Here is a 24,344-nt window from a genome sequence, read left to right on the forward strand (position 1 = left end):
GTTAATCCGCTGCTCTAGATTCCTGTCATTCATTTTCCACCAACAGTGCAATGCACACACGTGTTATTTCTTCTACTACTGTGTAAAGTCAACTGTTCTGCGAATGACTGTGTGACTTGCCTCCATAGTGCTACACCACGGGCATTCAGGGAAATTGTCACACCTTATATACTGCCAATATGCAGTAAACTGAGATGGTGGAGAGCTAAAGACTAATGTGTGATCACTGACCTGCGCTCTGCATTTTTTGTTTAGCTGCAGCACGAGAAAGCAGAACTTGAACAGCACCTGGAGCAAGAGCAAGAGTTTCAGGTTAACAAACTAATGAAGAAAATCAAGAAACTGGAAAATGATACCATCTCCAAACAACTAACACTAGAACAGGTAAAATATACTTTTCAGACACAACAGTTTACCACATTACTTTACTTTAAAGCCATATTAAACAATCTGAAAAGGCAAGCTTATTCATTTCAAAATATTTTATACATCTTTAAAATGCAAACCTTTATTTTCAAAAAGGAAAATGTGTACAAAATGGTTAAAACACTTCCTATACCTACCTATAAGAAAAAGTATGCTGCTACAAGGTGTCCACAACCTCATGAAAATGATGTAAACAAAAATGAAACGAGGGTTGCAGCTATATTTGGCCAACATAAAGTCCATGTGCACTAGTAAAAGATACAAATACTATCCATATATCTAACTACTTTTAAAGTGCTCAGTGCTTGTAATATTCCTGATCAATATGTGACTTGTGTGCAGTACATACAGTAGGGAAGTGAAGTTCCTATAGGTGTAGCCCAGGTGCAATTCAGGTGACCCCTCAACTTCATCATTACTTACTGGATGAAGTTGACTGCTTGTTTTACCAAGTGAATTAAATTAAAGTGTTTTTTTCTTAATGTGCTCTATGCATTAAGTTAAAAAAAATCCTTCTGTAGGCATCAGTAGGCATGCTGTTTTAACTAATGAGGGACTCTCCCTCATTAGTTAAAACAGCAGCCGAGTGTCATTAGCTCCTACTGCTGTCAGTGAGCCAATGAGGAGAGAGAGGGTGGAGCCTAGCCGTAGGACCATGTCTGAATGAACACACGGAGCTGAAGCTTGGCTTGGGTGCCCCCATAGCAAGCTGTTTGCTGTGGCGGCAGGAAAAGCACTGAAGAGGAACCGGAGAAGGAGGATCTGGGCTTCTCTGTGCAAAACAATCTCACGGAGCAGGTAAGTATAACATGTTTGTTATTTTTAAGCAAAAAAAGACTTTACTATCCCTTTAAAGCTCTATATTACTCTCCAGGCACTGGTCCCGCTGTTCTTCTTTGGTTAAATATTAGTCTCCTCCCCCCACACAGAGACGGTATTGGCCATAGTAAGAAAATAGAGAGGAGAAACTTTTACATGGTAAAGTACCCTTTATTGAATGCAATCCAGCATTTTTCCTGTCTCTTTAGATTGTCAAGAAAGACACTTTTATTTTTTTTATAGTTTTAAATTTCTCCATCAGGATGTCAGCCTGGTAATCAAAATCCTCATCACAATTTTTCCTGATTTGCATCAGTTGTCTCTTAGGGATACCCCCTCTCCACCTAGGGTGGTGACAGCTTTCCGTGGGGATGTACCAATTGCGATTGGTTTCTTTTAAAGTGAGTTTAAGTACACCGTTTTCATTTTCATTTTTCTTATATGCAAGCAAGTATAAAATAGTTCATGTATTTCCAATTCCATCTTCTTGTTAAGGAGAATACTGTACCTATTCTGGTTTTATTTCTTTAGCCATGTGAGTCCTGGAGCCATTTTTTTAGTGTTTCATTTTTTTTTTATTTTTTCTTTACAGATTTTAAAAAGCCTTTTAGAGCTGAAGATTACTTTAAAACCCTTAACATTATAAATTTTCTGAAAGCAGATGAATAAAATAGTGGCAGTTCCAAATTTTTTTTTTGTGGTACTGATTATTAATGCAGTGGTTTATGAAACACTAAATCTCATTTAAAAAATATATGTGGGGGTGGAGGAAGGCTTTGAAAAATGTTCTCTCCATGATTATTTATTTTTTTAAATACAACTTTATTGCTATTCCATATGAGACCAATAGCCCCATATGTAATTGCATATAGGTGACCGGTTTGGAGACATCCGTTGGCTTTGATACCCTTGATGTTTCCTCTGTACTCCACTGCAGCTAATAGAACACCGATCGTATTTCTTACCCAGACACCACCAATCTCAGAGAATGACTAACACCAGACCAGGAATTAACGTTCTGCATGTTGCTTCCTGATCCATTCACAGGAGGGTGGCTCTAGGGACTGAAACTTGTACAGCTCCCACCCCATTGCTAGCGACACTTGCCCTGACTGCACCGGGCCCTTAGCTGGGACAGCAGAGCCCTGGTATACATGGCGGGGGTGGGTCCACACATGTAGCATTGTGAAAGTGATTAGGCGGCTTCACAACCGCTCATATTGCTTCCACATGAAAGCCGACAGTTGGCTTTACATGTGCACACACTCCCGGCCGGTATAGCAGCCGGGAGTATGTTTAAGAAACACTCAAGTGATTAATGAATTCTTCCAAATATTCCACTAAACCTTACTTAAATCTTTCAATCTATCCGTATTTTTAGTCTTCGTGATGCTGTCCTTCAGAAAAGGAGTCTTTGAATTTAAACATGCCCAAGATAAAAATTATTAATAAGTTAGTTCAACGCATACATTGACATTTAAAGGTTTGTTTATGCAGGTAAAACAGGAGTGGAGAATCAGACTGATTCAGAACTTACCCATAGTAGGTTGAGAAATCAATCCACCTTCACCCCCAAGGTGTGTGTGTGTTTGTGTAACATTTTTAAATCTTTGGTAGAGAATGACATAAGTATTACAGCAAACCCTGTTAATGGGAAAGAGGAGTTGAGGGCAGGCATCAAGGAATTGAAAAAGAAGAAAAATATTGCTATAAGACCAGCTGATAAAGTGGGGGGGTGAATTGTTTTTCTGAATAAAGCCGTTTGATAGAGAATTAAATAGGCTGTTGAATGAACCAGAAACATATGAGGTGCTGTTGGGAGATCCAAGTAACGGGTGTAAAGGAAAATTGAAAATACTGAATAAAAAGAGCCAGAAAGAAGGCATACTGAACAAGTATGAAGCCAGATATTTGGTCCCAGAGGCACCAAAATTATCAGTCATCTGCCAGGTGCCCAAGGTGCGGATAAACAAACACAATCCACCTGGGAGACCTATAGTTCTTGGGTCAATTCGCTGTTTTCCAGGATAGGGGAATACATAGACCCCTACTTTATAGCCTATGGTGTAAAATTATCCATCCTATTTAAGATAGTAAGAACCTTATTAACCTATTAAGAGACCGCCGTTAAAGATTAATGCATCTTAGTCACAATCAATGTGGAGTCCTACACGAATATAAAGCAAGATGAAGCTCTAGATGCAGTAGGATGGGCATTACATAACCTGGTTTAAAAATTAAGCAAATACAGTTGATATTAGAAGCCTTAGATTTGGCAATGAACAATTTATTTTCTGGCTTGATAGGGCGTTGAGATGGGAGCAAAGTATGCTCTTAGTGTAATTCTAGATGTGTCACCGGCGCAAAGGAAACTTAAATCCGAACAAGCTAATATAATATGGTTTGCTGCAGCTAAAGTGACTCCATATAGGAGTGTATACTAATGAAAATCTATGGGTAGCTGCGCTAACCTCTAAATAAACAAATTCAATTATCTTTCACATTTGCTCCACCGCTAAGTGATGTGCAACCAATAACCAAAAGAAAACTGTACTGTAAACAATATAAAAATATATGTGAACTGTGCAATACAAAAACAAAAAATATTCAGGTATCCGAATACCTGTCCATGAGTTTGTTCTGTACCAATAGTGATAGCTTGCTCATACTGTGCTTCACCCAACTTAAGCTTGTATAAATCTACCATCTTCTAAAATGCTCACTTACCAAAAGCTAGTGTAATATAGACCTGAACAGTATATGCGTCTGTTGATTCCTTTTATACAGGTCTTTCTTATGATCAGGAAACCTATGACAGTGCTCCACTGGTTCCCAATATGTTTCACCTAGTTTCCCTCTCATGCATTTCAAAGGATTAAATATTAGCCAGCCATCATTGCACAACATTTGTATATAAGGTTTATTTAAGTATCATGAAAAATTTCACTCACATACAATGGTACTTTTAGACCGGCACGGCAAGTCTGCCCAGCAATCTCCAAGGCCGTGCGATCGTCGCTCCGTTCAATGGAGCCAGCGTGCGTTCCAAGCCTCGATTCCGTAAGCGGGAAAGGAATGGGAAGTTACTTCACCCATGCTCTACTAGCCCCAACATGTTTCGCAATTAGTCATGCAGCTTCCTGATGATGCAGGACTAATTGCAATACGCATCGAGGCTAGTGGAGTGTGGTTGACGTAACTTCCGCTAACAGAATTGAAACTTGGAGAGATGATCGCACGGCCTTAGAGATTGCTGGGCAGACTTAGTGCCGGTCTAAATGCACCATCGTAGGTGAGTGTATTTTTTTATGATACTCCAATTTTTTATATAAATGTTGCGCAATGATAGCTGGCTAATATTTAATCCTTTGAAACGCATGAGAGGGAATCTAGGTGGAACATTTTGGGAACCAGTGGAGCATTATTGTCCTCTGTTTCCCGGGATCATAAGAAAGACCCGTATAAGGAATCAACAGACGCATATACCGTTCAGGTCTATATTACACTACCTTTTTGGTAAGTGTGCTTTTTGAAAGGTAGTGGATTTAGACACACTTAAGTTGGATGAAGCACTGTATGAGCAAGCTATCACTATTGGCACGGAACAAACTCATAAACTCATGGACACTTATGATACCTGAATGTTTTGTTCACATACATACATACATACATACATACATACATACATATGTGTGTATATATATATATATATATATATATATATATATATATATTATTTATTTTATTTTTTTTGATTTGTTATATGTACAGTACAGTTTTCTTTTGGTTATTGGTTGCATATCACTAGAGGTGTAGCAAATGTGATGGATAATTGAATTTGTTTATTTAGCGCAGGGGTCTTCAAACTATGGCCTTTCAGTTGTTTGGGAACTACAATTTCCATCATGTCTGTGAATGTCAGTTTTACAATGCCTCATGGGACGTGTAGTTCCGCAACAGCTGGAGGGCCGTAGTTTGAGGATCCCGCATTTAGAGGTTAGCGCAGCAACCCATAGATTTTCATGCTCCTAGTGTAGCCAACATCTTTATGAGCAAATAAGATGGAGGAAATCAACAGGAAGGCACGACTACATCTTAAACAAGAGGTACATACTGTAGATGACATAGTCATTGTATGGGAATGTTTGTGGATTTTGTGCAAAAAAGATTTTAAGAAATAGGATTGGGCACAGTATCTCCTTTACAGGAAAATGGCATTAGGAACGCGTGAACTTTTTTAAGTTGTACGGTGTTATATTCTCCGTGTTGTGAGAGACACAGGACTCTGGTCTGGAACAACGGTTGTTTATTCAGGACTCTCTGTACACTACAACATGCATTACAGGACAGCTCTGTATATCGATACATCTCTTACATGTCTCTAAGATGGCCACTCTGCCACTCTGACCCTTGTCATCACTCTTGGGTGGAGCCAGCCTTAAAGTGACAGTACATGTGAAACCCTTCAGGTATAACACCTGGTACATAAGAAAGAAAAACTGTATACCAAAACTCTCTTCAAAGAAACATATTGCAATGGGTACATTCTCACAGGAAGCTGTCACCACCCTAAGGGACAACTGATGCTCATCTTGGGAAATTGTGATGAAGACTGATTCCTAGGCTGACATCCTTTTAGAGACGTTTAGAAATAAGGGCCCTTTTTCACTGATCCGTTTTTTAATCCTTTTTTCTGAGGTTAAAAAAAAAAAATGTGCAAACGAAAAATGCATGAAAAATGTATCCCTTCAAACCCTATGGAACTCTTCAAACCAGTGCCCTGCAGGTAAAGTGCGTTTTTAGAAGTCCTGCTTGCTGTATCTTTGGTGCGCTTTTCAAAAGCTCAAAGACAGTAGATTAGTCAAAATTCTCTCTTAACAACCTCAAATTGTGTCTAGAAGAGCCCCCGCTCTAAAAAAATGAAAATTGATTCACAATCTACCAGACTCTCCCAAAAAGCTAGACACTTTTCTTGACCAAAAAGGGAAAAAAAGGATTTGTATTTTTTCTTTTCTTCTGGTGGTAGATGCATTCATTTTTTAGGATGGTCCAGCACAATAAAAGGAAAAGAACACACTTTAAATCTTGTACCACATGCAATCAGACCTTGTGGCCTCCAGTATGTGGGTAGAATCACCAGGAAGTTTGGGGTACATGTAGGAGAACATGCAAATAACAAGAAGAATGGTTTTTGTAAACCTAGCATCTCCAAACACTTTAGACAGTACCACAACAGGGATCCAAGTGGACTAGCCTTTTGTGGTATTGGTAAGACAGAAAAACATTGGAATTATAATTTAGTTATGTAGTACTGAGAAACAACCAATCAACATAATTGATTATAAGCGATTATGAAAATAGTTCGCCAGCCAATTTAGTTGGCCTGCATACAGAATGCATTATTTGTTTTACATTTCAGAAAATACAGTGCAGCATACACTGTCTATACATGTCAGTAAATGTCAGAACATGTCTGTCTATACATGTCAGTAAATGTCAGAACATGTGAATGTGTGAAGAGCAATGCCTCATGGGACATGTAGTCCTGGACAGTAGAAGGAACTGAGTGATTCTAAAGGTAGACGTTTTTTTTCACCTTGTTTTTTGGGTCACTCGATACTATACTTGGTGGCTTGCTGTAGGGGCACTCTGAAGGCAGGAGGAGCCAGAAGCACTGGTGGAGGACCCCAGTAGAGGAGAATAAGGGCTGCTCTGTGCAAAAGCCTATTGCCTCTGAGCTGTGCAGCTGAAGTTGACAGGTTATAGAGAATCCCCGCAATGTGCACAACAGCCGGGAGACCCGGAAAAGCTACAAAACACATTTTTTAATTTGCAGTGTTTTCAAAGTGTGTGCAGGAAAGGAAAAAAAAAACTTAACTAAGCTGACCACTAGGTGGTGACATATTCTGCTTCTCTGCAAGTGACTGCCATGAAAGCACAGAAGCTTAAAGTGGTTCTAAAGCTAAAAATTTTTTGCCTTAATGCATTCCTGCATTTGGATAAAAACATTTTAGGACTTGCTGTGCCCCCCCTCTAAAACATCTCACTCCTGGATCAATCCAGTGCTGTCCTTGACTGCATCTCTCTCTCTCTCTATTAAAAAATAGACTTTAGAACTGTTTTACGATGCTTCCGTGTGTCTCCTGCAGTGTTACATCCTTGGTTTATTAGTTTGTGTTGCTTGTTGGGAAGAACATGCTTTGACGTGTCCAGCATCTCAGTGCAACGATTTTGGTACCAAGGGGCAGACTGCTGCAGGTGTGAGCCTTTCTGTCACATTGCAGTGACAGGCCTTCTAACAAGTAAGATTGGACACTTCCGGTAATTTTGAAGCTTGTTACTGAGCCCTGCCTTCAAATTCCTTTTGACCCATCACAATGATTAGCAGCCTTACTGGTGAATAGAAATAAGATGGTAAGCTTCAGCACTAGTGGAACATGCCTACGCATTTTCTTGCAGCTGTTTGCCCCCATTCCCCCAGTGATAGAATCTTTCAGTAAATTGCTTGGATCTAATCCTGAATATTAATGTTACACATAAAATTTTAACGTAATGTAGGTTTTAACATTAACCTTCCATTACTGACGTCCTGAAAATGCTAGTTGCCATGCTTGGTATCAAGTCTTTTATTGTTAAACCTTAAAGCATTAACAACTGAAGCCAAAACTAATGATCTGCACACTTATTCCTCATCTGTGGTTTTGGGTATATAAGCCTTATGGGTGTTCAAGACTTCTTGGCAATCAACCTTTTCAGAAGGGGAGGTCACCAATGGCAACCACATTATTTCTCTTAGTACAGGTTTTCTTGGCTCAGTGGCTCAGTGTTGTGATGGAAGAGTACTTTTTGTATCCATAGAAGACTGCTTAGCCGCTGTCTGACATTCTCAGGGGAGTAATAGTCTCTTGCTTAACAACGGCTTACTCCTGTGAGGCATTGAATCCTCTGGTGATGAGTTCTGCAGCCAAAAGTAGGCACAAGAATCACTAAATAAATTTCAGCAATAGGTTGTTGTTTCTTACTATGACCCATTAATGGAGATGTACAGCTAAAGCTTGTTTGGCTGTACATCCCTTATGGATCACAGGAGTGTAATTCGTTTTGCACTCCTGTGACCTGTTTTCAGCAGAAAGTGGGGCTAAATGCCAGGTGCCTGGACTGACACCCGGCTCAGCCTCTCAGCGAGCCACTGAGAGCATGAGCCGGCCGCTTCCCGGCCCTCCACAGCCCAGCGCGACAGTGAGCAAGGAGGGGGCAGAGCGGAGAGCGGCTGACTGACACCAAACAACGGTTTGGTTGTGCATCTAGCAAGCTTGGTTGCACAGAATTACAAATACATTGGAAGGTGTAAAAGTAAGCACATTTTGGATTTCAACCATTTTAGCAGTTTGGAGTTTTGAATTAAAATAATTTTCTATATTTTTATGAAAAAAATAGATTATCTTTGAGAGATTTCTCTTCCCTTCCTGTTCTCTGACACCCATCACTTGGGCAATCTTCCCAAATAGTACATGGAGAAATAAATCCCTGAAGGCAGTCCTAACCCTTACACAATCTGAATATTGTGCATACCCCCTCACTGGCTAGAATCCCTTTTCACGACTATTTTATTTTTTTTCTTAGGTAGATAGAAAGCAATGGGAAAGTAGCTCAGTGACGATACAAACAGCACTGCAAAATAATTTCTAACATTTTCCCACTCTATTTAAAGCTAAAATTCTGCCTAGAGTTGGTTTTGAAGGCTTTTCTTTTCTTGTGTCAGTTTGTTTACTGAAGCTTAACACCTGGTTAATCTTGTTCCATTCTCAGCAGCTCTGTGTATGTTCATTTTCTAACAAATCTTTTTATGCACTCAGCTAAGGCGTGAAAAAATCGACCTTGAAAATACATTGGAACAAGAGCAAGAGGCACTTGTAAATCGTCTGTGGAAAAGGATGGACAAACTTGAAGCTGAGAAAAGGTTGGTGTGCTACATCTCTACAATGTCTAAAAACATGAGCTAACCCCTTTCAATTATAAGTTTATTAAAGTGACCAGTAAAGAAATGACAAGCAGACATCATTAGTTTCCTTAGGCTGGCCATACACTATACAATTTTCCTATTCAATTTCCTTTAGATTTACCTTCAATTATGTAAGGCAAGGGCCTGCCTGATTGCATACAAATTGAAAGTGTTTAGGTTTGATCTCCTATTATATGGTTTTGGTAAATCTAAAGGAAAGTTGAATAAGAAAATTGTATAGTGTATGGCCAGCCTTACTATGTATATTGGTGCACCAAATCGATTGTTTCATTAACCACTTGAGTACCAGCCCGTAATATGTTCACAAGGCCATTTTTCAGTTTTTTAGTGTTGTAATAGTGTGAAAACTACTTAATCATTAACCACTTCCCGTCCTTAGGATGTACTGCAACTGCAGCCATGATCCTGATATCACAATTTGCAGCCGGCGGTGGAGTTTACTGTAAAAGTGATCAGAGCAGCTCTTCAGCCACCTGATCAATTTTACAGGGGGTGGAAGAGCCCTTCCCCTCCCACCACTGCCATTCCCAGGTGCTCAAGTGCTATAGGGGAGCCTGGGGTCACTTTAAACAATCAGACCGGCTGCAGACAGAAGAGAATAAGGAACATCCATTCCCCTACCTCCAAAACCCCCCCCACCCCCCTGCATGATGAAACAAAACCTGTAGACCTATGTCGCTGGACTCCTCCCCTTGTGGGCGGTGCGCGCTTCGCCGGAGGCTCGCTCCCGCTGTATTCAGACATAGCGGGAGTCGGGCCAGGGGAGGAGAGGCGGTGATCATCGCCACTCTTCCCCAATCGTCGGGGATCGATTGAGGAAATCCGCCAGCTTGTGTAAACAAAGAGGGCGGATCTCCTATGTGACAGGCAGGGACAGATTACAGGATTGAGCATAGCTGAACCTGCGATCTGTGCCTGTGTCACACAATCCCCTCCCCCCACACACGTCAGTAAGCACCAGGCATACATTTAACCCCTTGATCACCAATAGTTAACCCCTTCCCTGCCAGTGTCATTACATGAATAGTGCATATTTATAGCACTGATTACTGTAGTAATGTCACTGGTCCCCCCCAAAAGTGTCAAAAATGTCAGTCAAGGGTCCGATCTGTCCGCCGCAATGTCGCAGTCCCGCAGAAAAAATTGCAGATCGCCGCCATTACTCGTTAAAAAAAACAATAAAAATGACATTTCCCGACTTTCCCGTAGTTAGTAGCTGCGATAACTTTTGCGCAAACTAATCAAAATACGCTTATTGCAATTTTTTTTTTTTTTTACCAAACCTATGTAGCAGAAAACAAATCGGCCTAAAATGTTAAAAACTTTTGATTTTTACATTTTTTTTGGGGGGAATTTCATATAGAAAAATGTGAAAAATATTGTTATTTTTTCAAAATCGTCGCTCTTTTTTTGTTTATAGCGCAAAAAGTAAAAATCGTACAGGTGATCAAATTCCACCAAAAGAAAGCTCGGTTTGTGGGGGGAAAAAAAGGACATCAATTTAATTTGGGTACAGCGTCGCACACGACCGCGCAATTGTCCGTTAAAGTAACGCAGTGCCAAATCGCAAAATATGGCCTGGTCAGGAATGGGGTAAAATCTTCCGGTCTTAAAGCGATTAAAAATACGCTCATTGAGAATTTTTTTGTCAGATATGTAGCTAAATACATTTTGACCTAAATATATGACAAAAATGTAATATATTGGATATTTTTTAACTGTCAAAGTAGAAAAATATTTTTTTTTCAAAATTGTCGCTTTTTTTATTAATATCGCAAAAAATGAAAAGCGCAGAGGTGATCAAATACCACAAAAAGAAAGCTCTGTTTGTGGGGAAAAAAAGGACGTAAATTTAGTTTGGGTACGGCGTTGCATGACCGTGCAATTGTCAGTTAGTCGCACAGTGCCAAGTTGCAAAAAGTGGCCTGGACTTAAAGCAGGAAAATCCTCCGGAGGTAAAGTGGTTAAGGAGTACCTGTCAATCCCCATGCTATCACAAGGGAGTTGTTCATCCCTTGTGATAGCAATAAAGTTGATAAAAAAAAAAAAAATTACACTTGCATAGGTCCTGCGTGCATATGTAAATGATAATTGCATCACACGTGAGGTATGCACACAGATGTCCAGGTGGAAGCAGTAATTTTAGAGCTAACTCTAAACTGGGAACCTGTAAAGGCTGTTAAAGCATTGCCTACTGAGATTTTTAGGTACTGTAGTTTGTCGCCATTTCATGGGCATACAAAATTTTACATTATTCCACGTTTGGTATCTATTTACTTGGCACAACATCATCCTTTACATTTTAGTGCACACAGATAATATAATACTCTTTTTTTTTTTTTTGTCAAATATAAAGTATTTTTTCCTGAAAATTTGCAACAACCACTATTTTATTCTTCGGGGCCTCTGTTTTCAGAAAGTATATAATGTTTGGGTGTTTTAAGTAAAAAGAAAGGGGTGATTTTAACGTGTATGGGAGAAACGTCAGTCAGAATTTGCCCTGACTTAAAGCAGAGTTCCACCCAAATATGTAAGGTCCACTTTACTGCTTCCTCCCCCTTTCCATTGCCACATTTGGCACCTTTCGGGGGAGCAGATACCTGTCAAAAACAGGTACCAGCTCCCACTTCCAGGTAAGGGCGCCGCGTCGACCTATGTCATTTGTGGCCCCTCCTCCCTCCCCCTGCTGCCTTCTGGGAGACCCACACAGGTCCCATAAGACAGCAGGACCATTGAAAATGGCGACTCACGCTTGCGCAATAGTAAACAGGCTGTGAAGCCGCAAGGATGCCTGCGCCCGGAGCCGATGGACTGGTCTGCTTATATAATATGTAATAAAAGTCAGCAGCTACAGTATTTGGCTTATAATTGTTTCCCCCCCGTCTGTAACTCCACTTTAAATAGCAAACCCACATTCATTTTATACAATTTGAGACAATGCTTTATTTTGGTGGTGTTTGCTAATTATGGTTTGTTTTTGTTTTTTAATCTATAAAGGGGAAAAAAATATTTCTTTTTTGTTTTTAAAACTTTTAAAAAATGGTTAGGAAAGCAAAAACACCTGGAAAATTACTTTTTTGAAAAGTAGAAAGCTCAAGATCTCATTATTTGCTACGTTTTTTTCTTTGAAAATAAAGAAACATGCTGGTATTTTTAAGTGGTTTAACAATGTAGGTTGGTAATAGTGCACTTGATACAGTGCATTATTGAAAGTACAGGTCATACAAAGTGGACAGATGGAGATGAGGGAGTTGTATGGTGAAGAGTTAATGTACAGGTCACATTCTGAGGCGGGATGTAGATCAGATCTACAGGAGGGGAGGAGAAGTAACAGTTTGGGGGGGGGGGGGGGGGCTGATCCACCTAATCATGATGTGCAGATCTGCTCGGATCACCTCTGTATACAGCCATTAACACGTGTGCTGGCCACTCAAGGGGGATTTCTGAAGTGTCGTAGAAATGTGCACCACCATAAATGTACAGTGGTACTAAAGGGGTTAACCTCTTCCAGCAATGTACTGCAGACGGGTGGCCCGTACAGGTGTAGGACGCGCGAATGACCACCCCCGTGCCGATACCCGCTGGGATTAGACATAGTGGGACTTTCCCAGCAGGTCCCGGCAGATGATTCATGGCTGGGATCTGCTGATCCTGTGTCCAATCACAGCCCAGAGCCCTGTATTGTATGATCTGTACAGAGGAAACAGATATTTTGTAAAAAGCTAAACACATTAACACTTGTTAGGCACACAGTTAACCCTTTGATCACCCTAGATGTTAACCCCTTCCCAGCCAGTGTCAGTACAGTGTATAGTATTAGCACTGATCACTGTTTTAAGCTGGCCATCAAGGGTTTGAATCTCGAACCATGTATGGACAGGCTAAATGTACTCCTGGTTGTTTGATCAATCAACTTAGGTGCAACCAGCCTTGTCATTTTTTACATGTAATTGTTGCTAGTGGGTATTATATCTACTAGCAATAATCACGGTGTTCACCCGGTTGGGATGGAAGTATTGAAGCCAGTAGGTCATTACTAAGCCTTAATGGGTAATTTAAAACTAAATGTGGTCGCTTCATTTACATACATAAAAGGGAGTAAAAAAAAAAAGTTCGTACCAGAAAATGCATTCTCTTAGATAAATATTTATTTACAGTGCCTGACCCATTACTGGATGTGTAAACCTTGAAAGTCAAATTTCATGGCAGCAACTTCTCTTTTTAGAATTTTACAGGAGAAATTAGACCAACCTGTGTCTGCCCCACCATCACCTCGAGACATATCAATGGAAATAGACTCTCCGGAAAACATGATGAGACATATACGATTTCTAAAGAATGAAGTAGAGAGGCTAAAGAAGCAACTAAGGGCTGCTCAGTTACAGCGTAAGTGAACCTCTCTATACATGCCCTTCGCTTCTGGTAAACTCCAGCCTGTTTATAGAGCAGAATATTGTTTTTATGTTAGAAACTGTTGGAATCACTACATGTTACCAGCTGTATCCAGCCTTTTCGCTTTCAATATTTTAATGATAACTCAATATACAAAAACACAAGTAGTCAAACTGATTATTGGTCAGGTATAAAAAATTAAATTAGAGCGAGTTGTGAGTTACAGAGCAAAATAAAATAAAATACAAATTTTCTAAAACCAAATATATCATTACATTACCCAGTGGTTATCATACAGCAGTGTTAACCACTTACCGCATACTAACGTATATTTACGTCGGTAAACTTTGCGGTAGTATACCGGGATGATGCCTCTAGCTAGAGACACCATCCCAGTACCGTGGTTTAGTGTCAATGGTCGGCTTTCCGTCGGTAATGACCAATGCGGCTCGGGAGCCGCTCGATCGTTACCCGGGTGAGCGGGAGGGGACGTGTCGTCGTCCCCCCCTCCCGCCGCCTTCCGTGACTTTGCTCGGGGCTCCTGTCCCACCGGGAGCCCCGAGCACCCAGCCGGCACGTCCGCCGGCTGGATGGAGTCCCGATGAATGCCGTAAACGGCTTTGATCGGGTCTCCGATGACGTAACACGGAGGCGGCGTCCATGACGTCACTTCCAGGTTACTGTGCTGCAAAAGGCGGCAAATTTAAAAAATGGCTGTATGCAAAAATGCCGTTTTTGGCGTTTTGCATGCATGGAAGTGTAGTGGAGAGGGGTCTAGGGTCTTTTAGACCCTCAATCTCTCCATAAAGAGTACCTGTCACTACATATTGGTGTCACAAGGGATGTTTACATTGCTTGTGACAGCAATAAAAGTGATCAGATTTTTTTTTTTTTTAAAAAAACCTGTAATAAAGTAAAATAAAAAATAAATAGGAAAAAAAAAAAAATTTTAGCCGCCCCCGTAACCGTTAGCTCGCGCACAAAAAAAACGTATACGGAAGTCGAGCCGCGAATGAAATCGCTGTTCAAACCACACATGTGAGGTATCGCAGCGATCGCCAGAGCGTGGGCAATAATTTAAGAAAAAGAGCTACACTCTAACTCAAAACTGGTAACCGTTAAAAAAAATTTAAAGCGTCGCCTATTGAGATCTCTATTGACCGTAGTTTGTCGCCATCCCACGGGGGGGCGCAATTTTAAACTGTAACATGTTGGGTATCTATTTACTCGGCGTGACATCATCTTTCACAATATTCAAAAAAATGGGCTAACTTTACTGTTAAGTATTTTTTAAATGCAGTGAAATGTGATTTTTCAAAATGTTTCCACAAAAAGGGCGTTTTAAAGACCACTGCGCAAATACCGCATGACAAAAAATATTGCAATGACCGACATTTTATTCTCCAGAGTCTTTGCTAAAAAAATATATATAATGTTTGGGGGTTCTAAGTAGTTATCTAGGAAAAAATACTGGTTTTAACTTGTAAACAAAAAGTGTCCGAAATAGGGCTGGGGCTTAAGTGGTTAAACCGTAACATTGTATCTGACCTTTCTAATGAAACAAGAGATAATAACCCACAACCTGTTACCCTGCAACCTTCTTAATGCCCACCCTCTCCATTGCATCCTAATAATCTACAGCACTGCAAATACAGAACAGAATAGGTTATGCTGCTGTAACATGTGACCTAAGTGGTTTTCTTTCTACCTAAAACTGCTCAGCTGTGCCCATTTCTTTGAGGTGCTCTTCAAAATTTATAGGAAGTATACTAGTGTTTTTTTTTTTTTTTTTTTTTTTTTTTTTTTTAAGGTCATTTAAATCAATTTTAATAAATAGAAAAGAGAAAAATTTGTGAGCATTGTATATTGGATCACAGTTAAGACAGAGATATAAATAACAATGGCAGGAATATAAACAAAATGCATAATATTTCTTGTAAAGTTTAAATGGAATGAAGTTATGATGTAATTAAAATGTAAAAAAAAGTCTGTTGGAAAACTACCCAAAGGGTTTTGAATATTCTAAGTGGGGAGCCTACTGTTGGGTGAGGTTTTAACCAGTTGTTGGACAGATTGGAGGCACCAAGTCAGAACCAACAGGAGAATAAAAAGTCTGCTCCCGGGGGATCCAAAAGTTATCATTTCTAAATCAGTCTATAATGAGGGGATTTTAAGCCTAGCAAGTATTAAACATGGAAGGGATTTAAGGCTTGGGTTTCTCTCTCTTAATAAAGTTGGAAACATCTCCATATTTCTGGAATTCTGACAATGAGCCTTTGGACAGAAATAGAGCAGAACAAAAAAGTCATTAGCAAAAGCAGCAATCTTATGATGGTGTGGGCTAAAGTGGATTCCCTTGATATCCGAGTTTTCCCTGATAGAGAGAAGTAGCGGTTGAAGGGTCGAGATGATTAAAAACGAAGATAAGGGGTGAACCTGCCTAGTTCCTTCATAGATGGTAAAGGGATCTAATAAACTGTAATGCACAGCCTGGCCAAAGGGGTAGACTAACATGACCTTATCCATTTGACCAGTTTTTGAGTTGACTCTTGCTTCCCTCATGGGCATACAGTATACCCCAACCGATTGAGGTGATTCATTTTCTGAATATCTGGATCAATTTGAGTAAATAATTAAATGTGATTTAATGGTTTCTAATGTTTATGTATGGTTTTCATGTTAATCAAATTGCCTCTGATAAAAAGATGTATGCACTTTCTAACCTATGTAAGGTGAGTGTTCAGGAATAGCGTTCATATAAAAGTTTAAAGTGATTGTAAAGGAACAATTATTACAAAAAAATAACAAACGTCGTACTTACTGCCTCTGTGCAGCTCAGATCCTTCTCTTCTCTGGGCCCCTCCCCCTTGCTGAGTGCCTCCATAGCAAGCCGCTTGTTGTGGGGGCATGCTCGCTCCTGAGCCAGCTCTCTGCATTCATAAGACACAGAGAAGCATGGCTTAGCCCCGCTCCTGCCTCACTGACTGACAGCAGCAGGAGCCAATGGACCCTGCTGATACATCTCAGCCATACAGGATGGAGAGACCTGGGAGAAGACAAGGATGGAAGGCGCCAGAGTAGTCTCTCCTATCGTTTTGTCCTACCTTCAGGAGGGGGTCCCCTTGCTGTGGGTCAGCATTGCAGAGGGCACAGGCAAGATCCTTGCAATGCTGTAGCTGATGGCAGCCATTTTCCCCTTAGTCTGGCTGGTCGTTGGTTGGCGGCCATGTTTGTTTAGCCCAGTGATGTCACAGGGGCTTTTTTCTCTTAGTCTGGCTGGTCTCCAGTTGGCAGCCAGGTTTGTGTAGCCCGATGTTGTGGGGGGCGTTTTCCCTTAGTCTGGGAGACGCTGGAGACGACCGAAGCCTCGTGGGGATGCCAAAGCTCCTCCTGTTCATCCTCAGTTTCCTCTTCCTGTGCCTGGGACATATGAACAGGGATGGCGTCCATGGTGATGCTGGGTCCGAATTCTCTGCGCTCCTCCGATTGGTAGGGTGAGTCCTTGGGCGTCCCTGTTATTTCTCTCTGATGCTAAGAGAAGGGAACGTTGGGAGTTTAAAATGAGACGTGTAACAGCTGGTAAAATTGATACACAATACCACGTTTTTATTGTTACATAAAATACACGTGCAAAACACAACAGTGTTAGGCTGTAAAAACGCCTGATGCGCCTAAACGCTGTCTACAGCGTTAAGCCATGTCAAGCATTTTTAAGCTGTAGTAGTTGGATTTGAGAGTAGAAAATAGAAAAGGGCAGAGAAAGGCTGCTAAACGCTAACTCTGCTAAACGTGGCTAAAAGCCAATGCAAGATGCTTCTAAAAGCGCGTTTTTTACAGCTGCTTTTTCCTGGCGACAGAACTGGGTTTGCAGCTCGTTTTTTTTAAACGCCCTGTGTGCATGAGGCATTATGATGCGGTTTGTTCCCAAAGGTTCTTTAACAAACCTGAGGGCTTCATAGAACCGCTGTATTTATACTGAGATTAAATTACACACAGGTGCATTCTATTTACTAATTAGATAACTTCTGAAGACAATTGGTTCCACTAGATTTTAGTTAGGGATATCAGAGTAAAGGGGGCTGAATACAAATACACACGCCACACTTTTCAGATATTTTTCTATTAAAAATTTTGAAAACCGTTTATCATTTTCCTTCCACTTTACAATTCTGTTTTGTTTGCCTATCACACAAAATCCCCATAATACTTTTACCTTTTTGGTTGTAACATGAAAAAATGTGGAAAATTTCAAGGGGTATGAATACTTTTTTAAAGCGCTGTACAAAAATCTGCTTTGCTTAAAAAAAAAAAAAAAAAAAAAAAGAGGCTTTAGAAAATAAAACGGTGGATGTTGCATCATTTAATACGGTATTTGCACAATATATAAATGTTAACAATGCAAATCAGTGTTCAGGTCACACTCAAGCATGAAGCACATTCAGCGGCGCTTAAACATACTATCTAATAGCATGTTATTAATCCATAATATTAATGATCTGTCCACATATCATAAATTGTTCATAGTGTTCAGAGTAAAAATGTCCAATCTTTATGTAGGAAAAGCATGTGCAGTGCAGTCTTCTTGATTAACAGGCACCAGTGTTCTTAAAGGATAAATAGTCTTCACCACACCTTCCGTGCTCCCCCAATGCGCAATGACTTAATGAATTTAAGTTCACAAACGCAATATATGACACTTTTTTGGTACAATATGATGTTACGCCAAGTAAATGGAAGAAAAGCAACCTGTAAGGAGGTCAGCAAATATAATTTTTCGTTTTTACTGGGATATTTATTTATCTTTAAAAGATAACATTTTTATTCAAGACCTTGAGAGAGCTGACCTGGGTTTATGCTGCAGAGATTCCATTGAAAGGAAAGGGGATGAGAGAAAGTAAGGGGAAAAGGTAGGATACAAAGGGAGCAGCTGTGTTTGAGGAAAGGGAAAAGAGTAAAATCTGATTGGGATTTAGGGGGTGGAGGGTCTTGGTTGGTATATTTCCACCCCCTGCAAAAGCTTTATTTTTTTACTGCTGTGCAAAAATTACATTTATAATGTGCAATGATCCAACAGTTTACAATGAGCTTTGTCCTCTACCTGCCCATTACCTAGATATTGATTGATTTTTGGAGTGAGTTCCCATTCTTTTTCATTAACTTTTATATGAATATTATTTTTCGCACTGGCTAGAGATTTTTGAAGGAGATTAGCTGATAGTGTCATCATTCATCTGTGCTAAAACCAACAAACCCCTATCTGGACATGGCTTTGTTCATGATGAATGCCTCTTGATGATTTTATCTGCAGCATTTCATCTTGCTCATGTCCTTGTGTACTTTGTTTTCTGGCATTTCCAAGAGATAAGAAAGGTTATCCTTTTTGCACTAATAAAATTGTGGATTCATGGATCAGCTCTGTTTTTTTCACAGCTAATTAGTTGCCCTGTTCCTTAAAGCAATGATCAATCTTGGCACATGGTCCATTTATCTGCTAAGGCTTAATCACTGGAATGATTCATCCTTCTTGGAAGTTTGTGGTTGATAGCCTTCTGGGGGGTGATGTGTCCTCTTTTGAAATCTTGGGGCAAGACTGTCATTAGAGGAGTAGGCCTGGCAATCCATAGATGTGAGAAGTTGTTGCTGCAGTGAGTGCATTTTTTTAAAATGTTTACGACTTTAACCACTTTAATACAGGGCACTTCCCTCCCTTCCTGCCCAGGCCAATTTTCCCCTTTTAGCGCTGTTGCATTTTGAATGACAATTGCGCGGTCATGCAACACTGTACCTACACCAAATTTATGTCATTTTCCCCCCACAAATAGAGCTTTCTTTTGGTGGTATTTGATCACCTGTGCGATTTTTTACTTTTTGCTAAACAAATAAAAAAAGACCGAAAAGTTTGAAAAAAAAAAAAAAAAGTTTTTTTGTTTGTTATACAATTTTGTAAATAAGTTTTTTCCTGCACTGATGAGACTGCACTGATGAGACTGCACTGATGAGACTGCACTGATGAGACTGCACTGATGAGACTGCACTGATGAGACTGCACTGATGAGACTGCACTGATGGGGTGGCACTGATGGGGTGGCACTGATGGGGTGGCACTGATGGGGTGGCACTGATGGGGTGGCACTGATGGGGTGGCACTGATGGGGTGGCACTGATGGGGTGGCACTGATGGGGTGGCACTGATGGGGTGGCACTGATAGGTAGCACTGATGGGCACTGATAGGTGGCACTGATGGGCACTGATAGGCGGCACTGGTGGGCACTAATGGGCACTGATAGGCGGCACTGGTGGGCAATAATGGGCACAGGTGGGCGACACTAAAGGATGGCAATGATAGGCACTTGTGGGCAGCACTGATAGGGAGGACACTGGTGGGCATCACTGATGGGGAGGGCAATGGGGGGCTCCCTGGGGTCATAGTGGGCATCCCTGGGGTCATAGTGGGCATCCCTGGTGGATCTAGTGGCACCCCCCCCCCCCCCCCCGAGGGTCTGCACTGGTAATCAATGGTACTGCTTGCTACAAAACTGAGGCAAATTGCTAATAGTAGAGCTTATCCTGGGTTGGCCTGCAGTTTTTTGTTTGCCAATCTTCCTGTTGGTGGCGGTATAACTGGAGGTAAAGATTTCCAGTGTTAATTGGGACACCAAGAAAAGGATCTTACAGTGAGTAAAAAAATTGGTTTTATGTCAATACTACTGTAATAACCTTAGCTTAATATCTGTTTATCATGTACAGATACAGAAAAGATGGCCCAGTATTTGGAAGAAGAGCGTCATATGAGGGAAGAAAACCTGCGACTTCAGAGAAAACTTCAGAGAGAAATGGAGAGACGAGAAGCCCTGTGCAGACAGCTGTCAGAAAGCGAGTCCAGCTTAGAAATGGATGATGAGAGGTCTTGTGGTTGATATACCTTGTTTAATACATTGGGGTTAATTTACTAAAGGCAAATATACTGTGCACTGCAAGGCAGTTACTCCAGAGCTTAGTAAATGAGGTAAAATGTCACTTTGCAAAAAATACCCAATCACATGCAAGAAAAGTAAAAATAACAGCATTTTTGCTTGCACATGATTGGATGGTAGAAATCAGCAGAGCCTCCCCTTGTTTCAGAGCCTCCCCTTGTTTCAGAGCCTCCGTTCGTTTCAGAACTTCTTCTCAGATTTAGTAAATCAACCCCATTGAGTCATATTCCTGGTAGCATTTGGTTCTTTGTTGACTTAAAGAAAAACTAAAGTCCCTGAGTCCCTGCCCATGGCTTTTGCCATAATGTGAACGTACACACTCCACGTTTGTATAATATGGCAAATTTATTTGCCAAAATCCGTCCGTCCCCCTCTTTGAGCGATGTGTTGGCTACAATCTCATTTATCGCTGCCACTGCCATCGGGTAATTTTCTGGGTTTGGCATCTACGGCCATCTTAACTGGTTGGCCTGGGTTGATGCACATGAATAAATTCATCTCCACACCCAAGGCATATTCAGAATGTACACTGAGCTGCACATTCACAATATATTCAGAAGAAACCTTGTTGGCAGGCAGAAGGAGTTTCATAATAGTTTCTTTGTGTAGTAAATCCTACCTGCCAGTAATTCTTCTAAAATAGCTTAAGTTCTGCTATAAAGTTTAAAAAAAGTTTTGGAAAAAAAAACAAAATGTAGTTTTATATAAGGGAAGCTAAAGGATTTTGTAGTGTTTCCGATCTGTTGATTTTAATAAACATGTCCAATACATGGGACTTTGCATGGGTTTGGTATAGAGCAACATTCATTCTTGTAATCTCCTTAAAGAAAACTAGTCACAATTAAATGTATTTAACCCCTTCCCACCTGCTCCTTCTCGGGTCTCTGCCGCCACTCCTGGCTCCTCCTCCCCGCAGAGTGCCTCCATAGCAAGCCTTGTGCGTGCTCACTCCCAAGCCTTGCTCTGTCCCTAAGACACACAGTGAGGCTCGGCCCCAATTCCCACTCCCTTTGTCACTGGCTCTGATTGGCAGCAGCGGGTGCCAATGGGACTAGGGGGCTATTGCTTGCAGGGCCTGCTAAGTTAAAGTGGAGTTCCACCCATTTTAGTAACTTTAGATGTATGTAATCCCCTTTAAAACTACTTTCTCTGTCGCTCATTGACAGACGCAGTCCTCTTTGATTAATATCAGTAGTTATACTGCCCCCTACAGGAGTAGGACACTAGGCAGGAAAAACGTTCTGGCCACACCTTAGGGGCAGTCCCAGAGGGTATATCCTCTCTCTCCCTGCTACAGGATGTCAGTTGTTTTCTGCCTAGTCAGGAGTAAGGACCTAAGTTCCTTGCTGGGATCTCTGGTCCTGGCAAGCTTTTTTAGATAAATCTTTTTTTAGTTGGCTTTTTCTCTCCAGTTTTTGTTCCTGTGAGATCTTCAAGCAATTATGCTGGATCTGGGCGACGGGCTGGATGTTGAGATCCATTGGTCACCCCAGCCGGCCTACGAGCTCCGCGCTGGGTCGGCCGCGACATAGTCCCATTGGACGGGGACTGGCCCCGCGAGTTAAAAGCCTCGCCAGGTCGCCCACGACCAGTCTGAATCGGAGTTGCGGCGTCTGTGTTGGCCGACAGCCCCCCCCCCCCCCCCACCTCGGTGGAGAGGGGTTCTGTCACGAGTTGGTGCCCGCCTGTTCCGGTATGGTGAGTAGTATGTCCCCCTTTTCCTCTGTCGGGGGATGCGGGCCCCTCCGTAGGATGGTCGGACCCTGATGACACAGGCTCCCTTCTATCCTGTAAACACACTCCTCCTAAGATGGGGTGGTCGCAATCCAGCCCTGCGCGCTCCCTCCCGCCGGCAGGCCAAGCCGAGTACTACTCGGGCCCAGGCCGCCCCTTCCAGGCAGGGACGAAGCACGGCCTCAATCTAATACATACGAGCACAGCTCATTACTCCTGTGTAATAATGTGAGATTTCATCCCATGAGATACATCCCAGCAGCCCTTGCGAATCGCCGAATGACGTAATCGCCGATCGGCGGCCGGACCCAGAAGTGAGGAGAGGATGAATAAAGAAAAAAATAAGGTATTTCCTAGCAAAAAAAAAAAAGTTTCCATTGGTAAAAGTAGTTTTAAAGGGGATTACATACATCTATGTAATCCAAGTTATTAAAATGGGTGGAACTCCACTTTAAGTACATGTTACACCTTAAATAACATGTATTTGTGTGTAACATGTTAGTAAAGGTGAATATATGCTTTAAGCAATATTTATTTGCTCCTGAAATAAATGTTTGCCTGCTGTCAGTCTCTAACTTTTTTTCCTGATCGTTTAGTGCCACTGGATATAGCCGGCAGCACTAATCATTTTATTCTGACAGCGGGGTGTCACCCTGCTGTCAAAATACAATACCTTTAGTGGGAATGATTCCCTCATCCACATCGATTGAAGGGGTTGAATGGAAAAAGACTAGTGTATAGACTGCCTAACTCACTGATCAGATATAACATTTTACAGAAAGTGATGAGATAGATTGAGTTCAGAGATAAGCAACAAAAATGGGAAAAGGTCTAAAGGGATAAAACATCAGGAGTGACTTCAGGAAACTTACTATGTACACTCTGCAGGAAAGAAAGGAAAACGGGAGACATGATTGAAACCTTTAAATACATCAAGCAGGTGAATAGGGCACAGGAGGGCACTATTTTCAATAAGAAGCAAAGTCCAAGAATGTGGGGACATGACCTCAAAGTAGGAGGAGGAAAATTCAAAACTGATCATTTTTTTTTTTTTTTATCACACCAATAAAGTTGTTGATGGTTGGAATAGACTTCCAGCAGATAGTGAGACCGTCAACAGTAAGTGGATTCATACCTGCTTGGGACAAACCTAGATCTATATTAGACAAACAAGTTAAAGTAAAAAAAGATGGATGTAAATGGGGCAGACTTTAAGGACCACTTGGTCCTTTTTTTATTTATTTTTTCTGCCGTTACTCATTTGTTTTTAAGGCAAAACTGATGTGCATACGGATTCAAGGTTAATAAGAATGACAGCCAGGCAATTAGCATTTTCAGGAGTGGCAGCCCCTGTATTTCTCTAAACCTATTCTTTATGAGCACCTGTTTATTAATTATATTTATGCACAATGCTGCTGTATTAAATTTTTTTTTTTTCCAGGTATTTTAATGAAATGTCTGCACAAGGATTAAGACCACGTACCGTATCCAGTCCTATTCCCTACACACCATCCCCAAGTTCCAGCCGACCCATTTCTCCTGGTAATCGCCTTTCTTTAGTTATCTGAGTAAAAGGACGTGCCACAAAACACCTGAAAGGCAAGACTATATATAAGCATGTATTCCCTAGTTCATGTGACACATTTAGATCTGAGGCAGTGGAACTATCCTTGTTCAGTCTGTGTCCCAGAACTAGAATGTTGCACATGTCAAGGAATGGGAGCTTCAGTCATAGCCTTTCCACACCGTGTTGCATTGTGCCAAGTTCTCATTAACTGTAGTAGTATACTGTATATTCACTAAAGAAGTAGTATGTATTCAGTAAAGCATTTACAAGGGGTGGAAAAATCTGGCTGACTGGGAGTTTCTTTACTGGCTTTTGAAATTGGTAAGAAGTGCAGAGTAGGAATGGTTGACATACAATCGGCTCTACAAACTTTCCTTTAGCTATCAGAGTGTTTGGACAGCAATCATT

General features: G+C 41.1%; 1 protein-coding gene across 1 annotated transcript in view; it reads left to right on the forward strand.

Moving 5' to 3' along the window:
- The window catches only part of CCDC6 (coiled-coil domain containing 6), a 98,049-nt gene that overhangs the window by 68,228 nt on the left and 5,477 nt on the right, over positions 1–24,344 (forward strand). Inside the window, exons 3-7 of the mRNA XM_082268492.1 lie at positions 256–384; positions 9,102–9,205; positions 13,494–13,654; positions 20,409–20,565; positions 23,811–23,911. Of these exons, the coding sequence (XP_082124618.1) occupies positions 256–384; positions 9,102–9,205; positions 13,494–13,654; positions 20,409–20,565; positions 23,811–23,911 (652 nt within the window). The remainder of the gene's footprint in view (positions 1–255; positions 385–9,101; positions 9,206–13,493; positions 13,655–20,408; positions 20,566–23,810; positions 23,912–24,344) is intronic.

Source organism: Pelophylax lessonae (genome assembly GCF_965119305.1).
Source record: "Pelophylax lessonae genome assembly, chromosome: 9".
Classification (NCBI taxonomy): domain Eukaryota; kingdom Metazoa; phylum Chordata; class Amphibia; order Anura; family Ranidae; genus Pelophylax; species Pelophylax lessonae.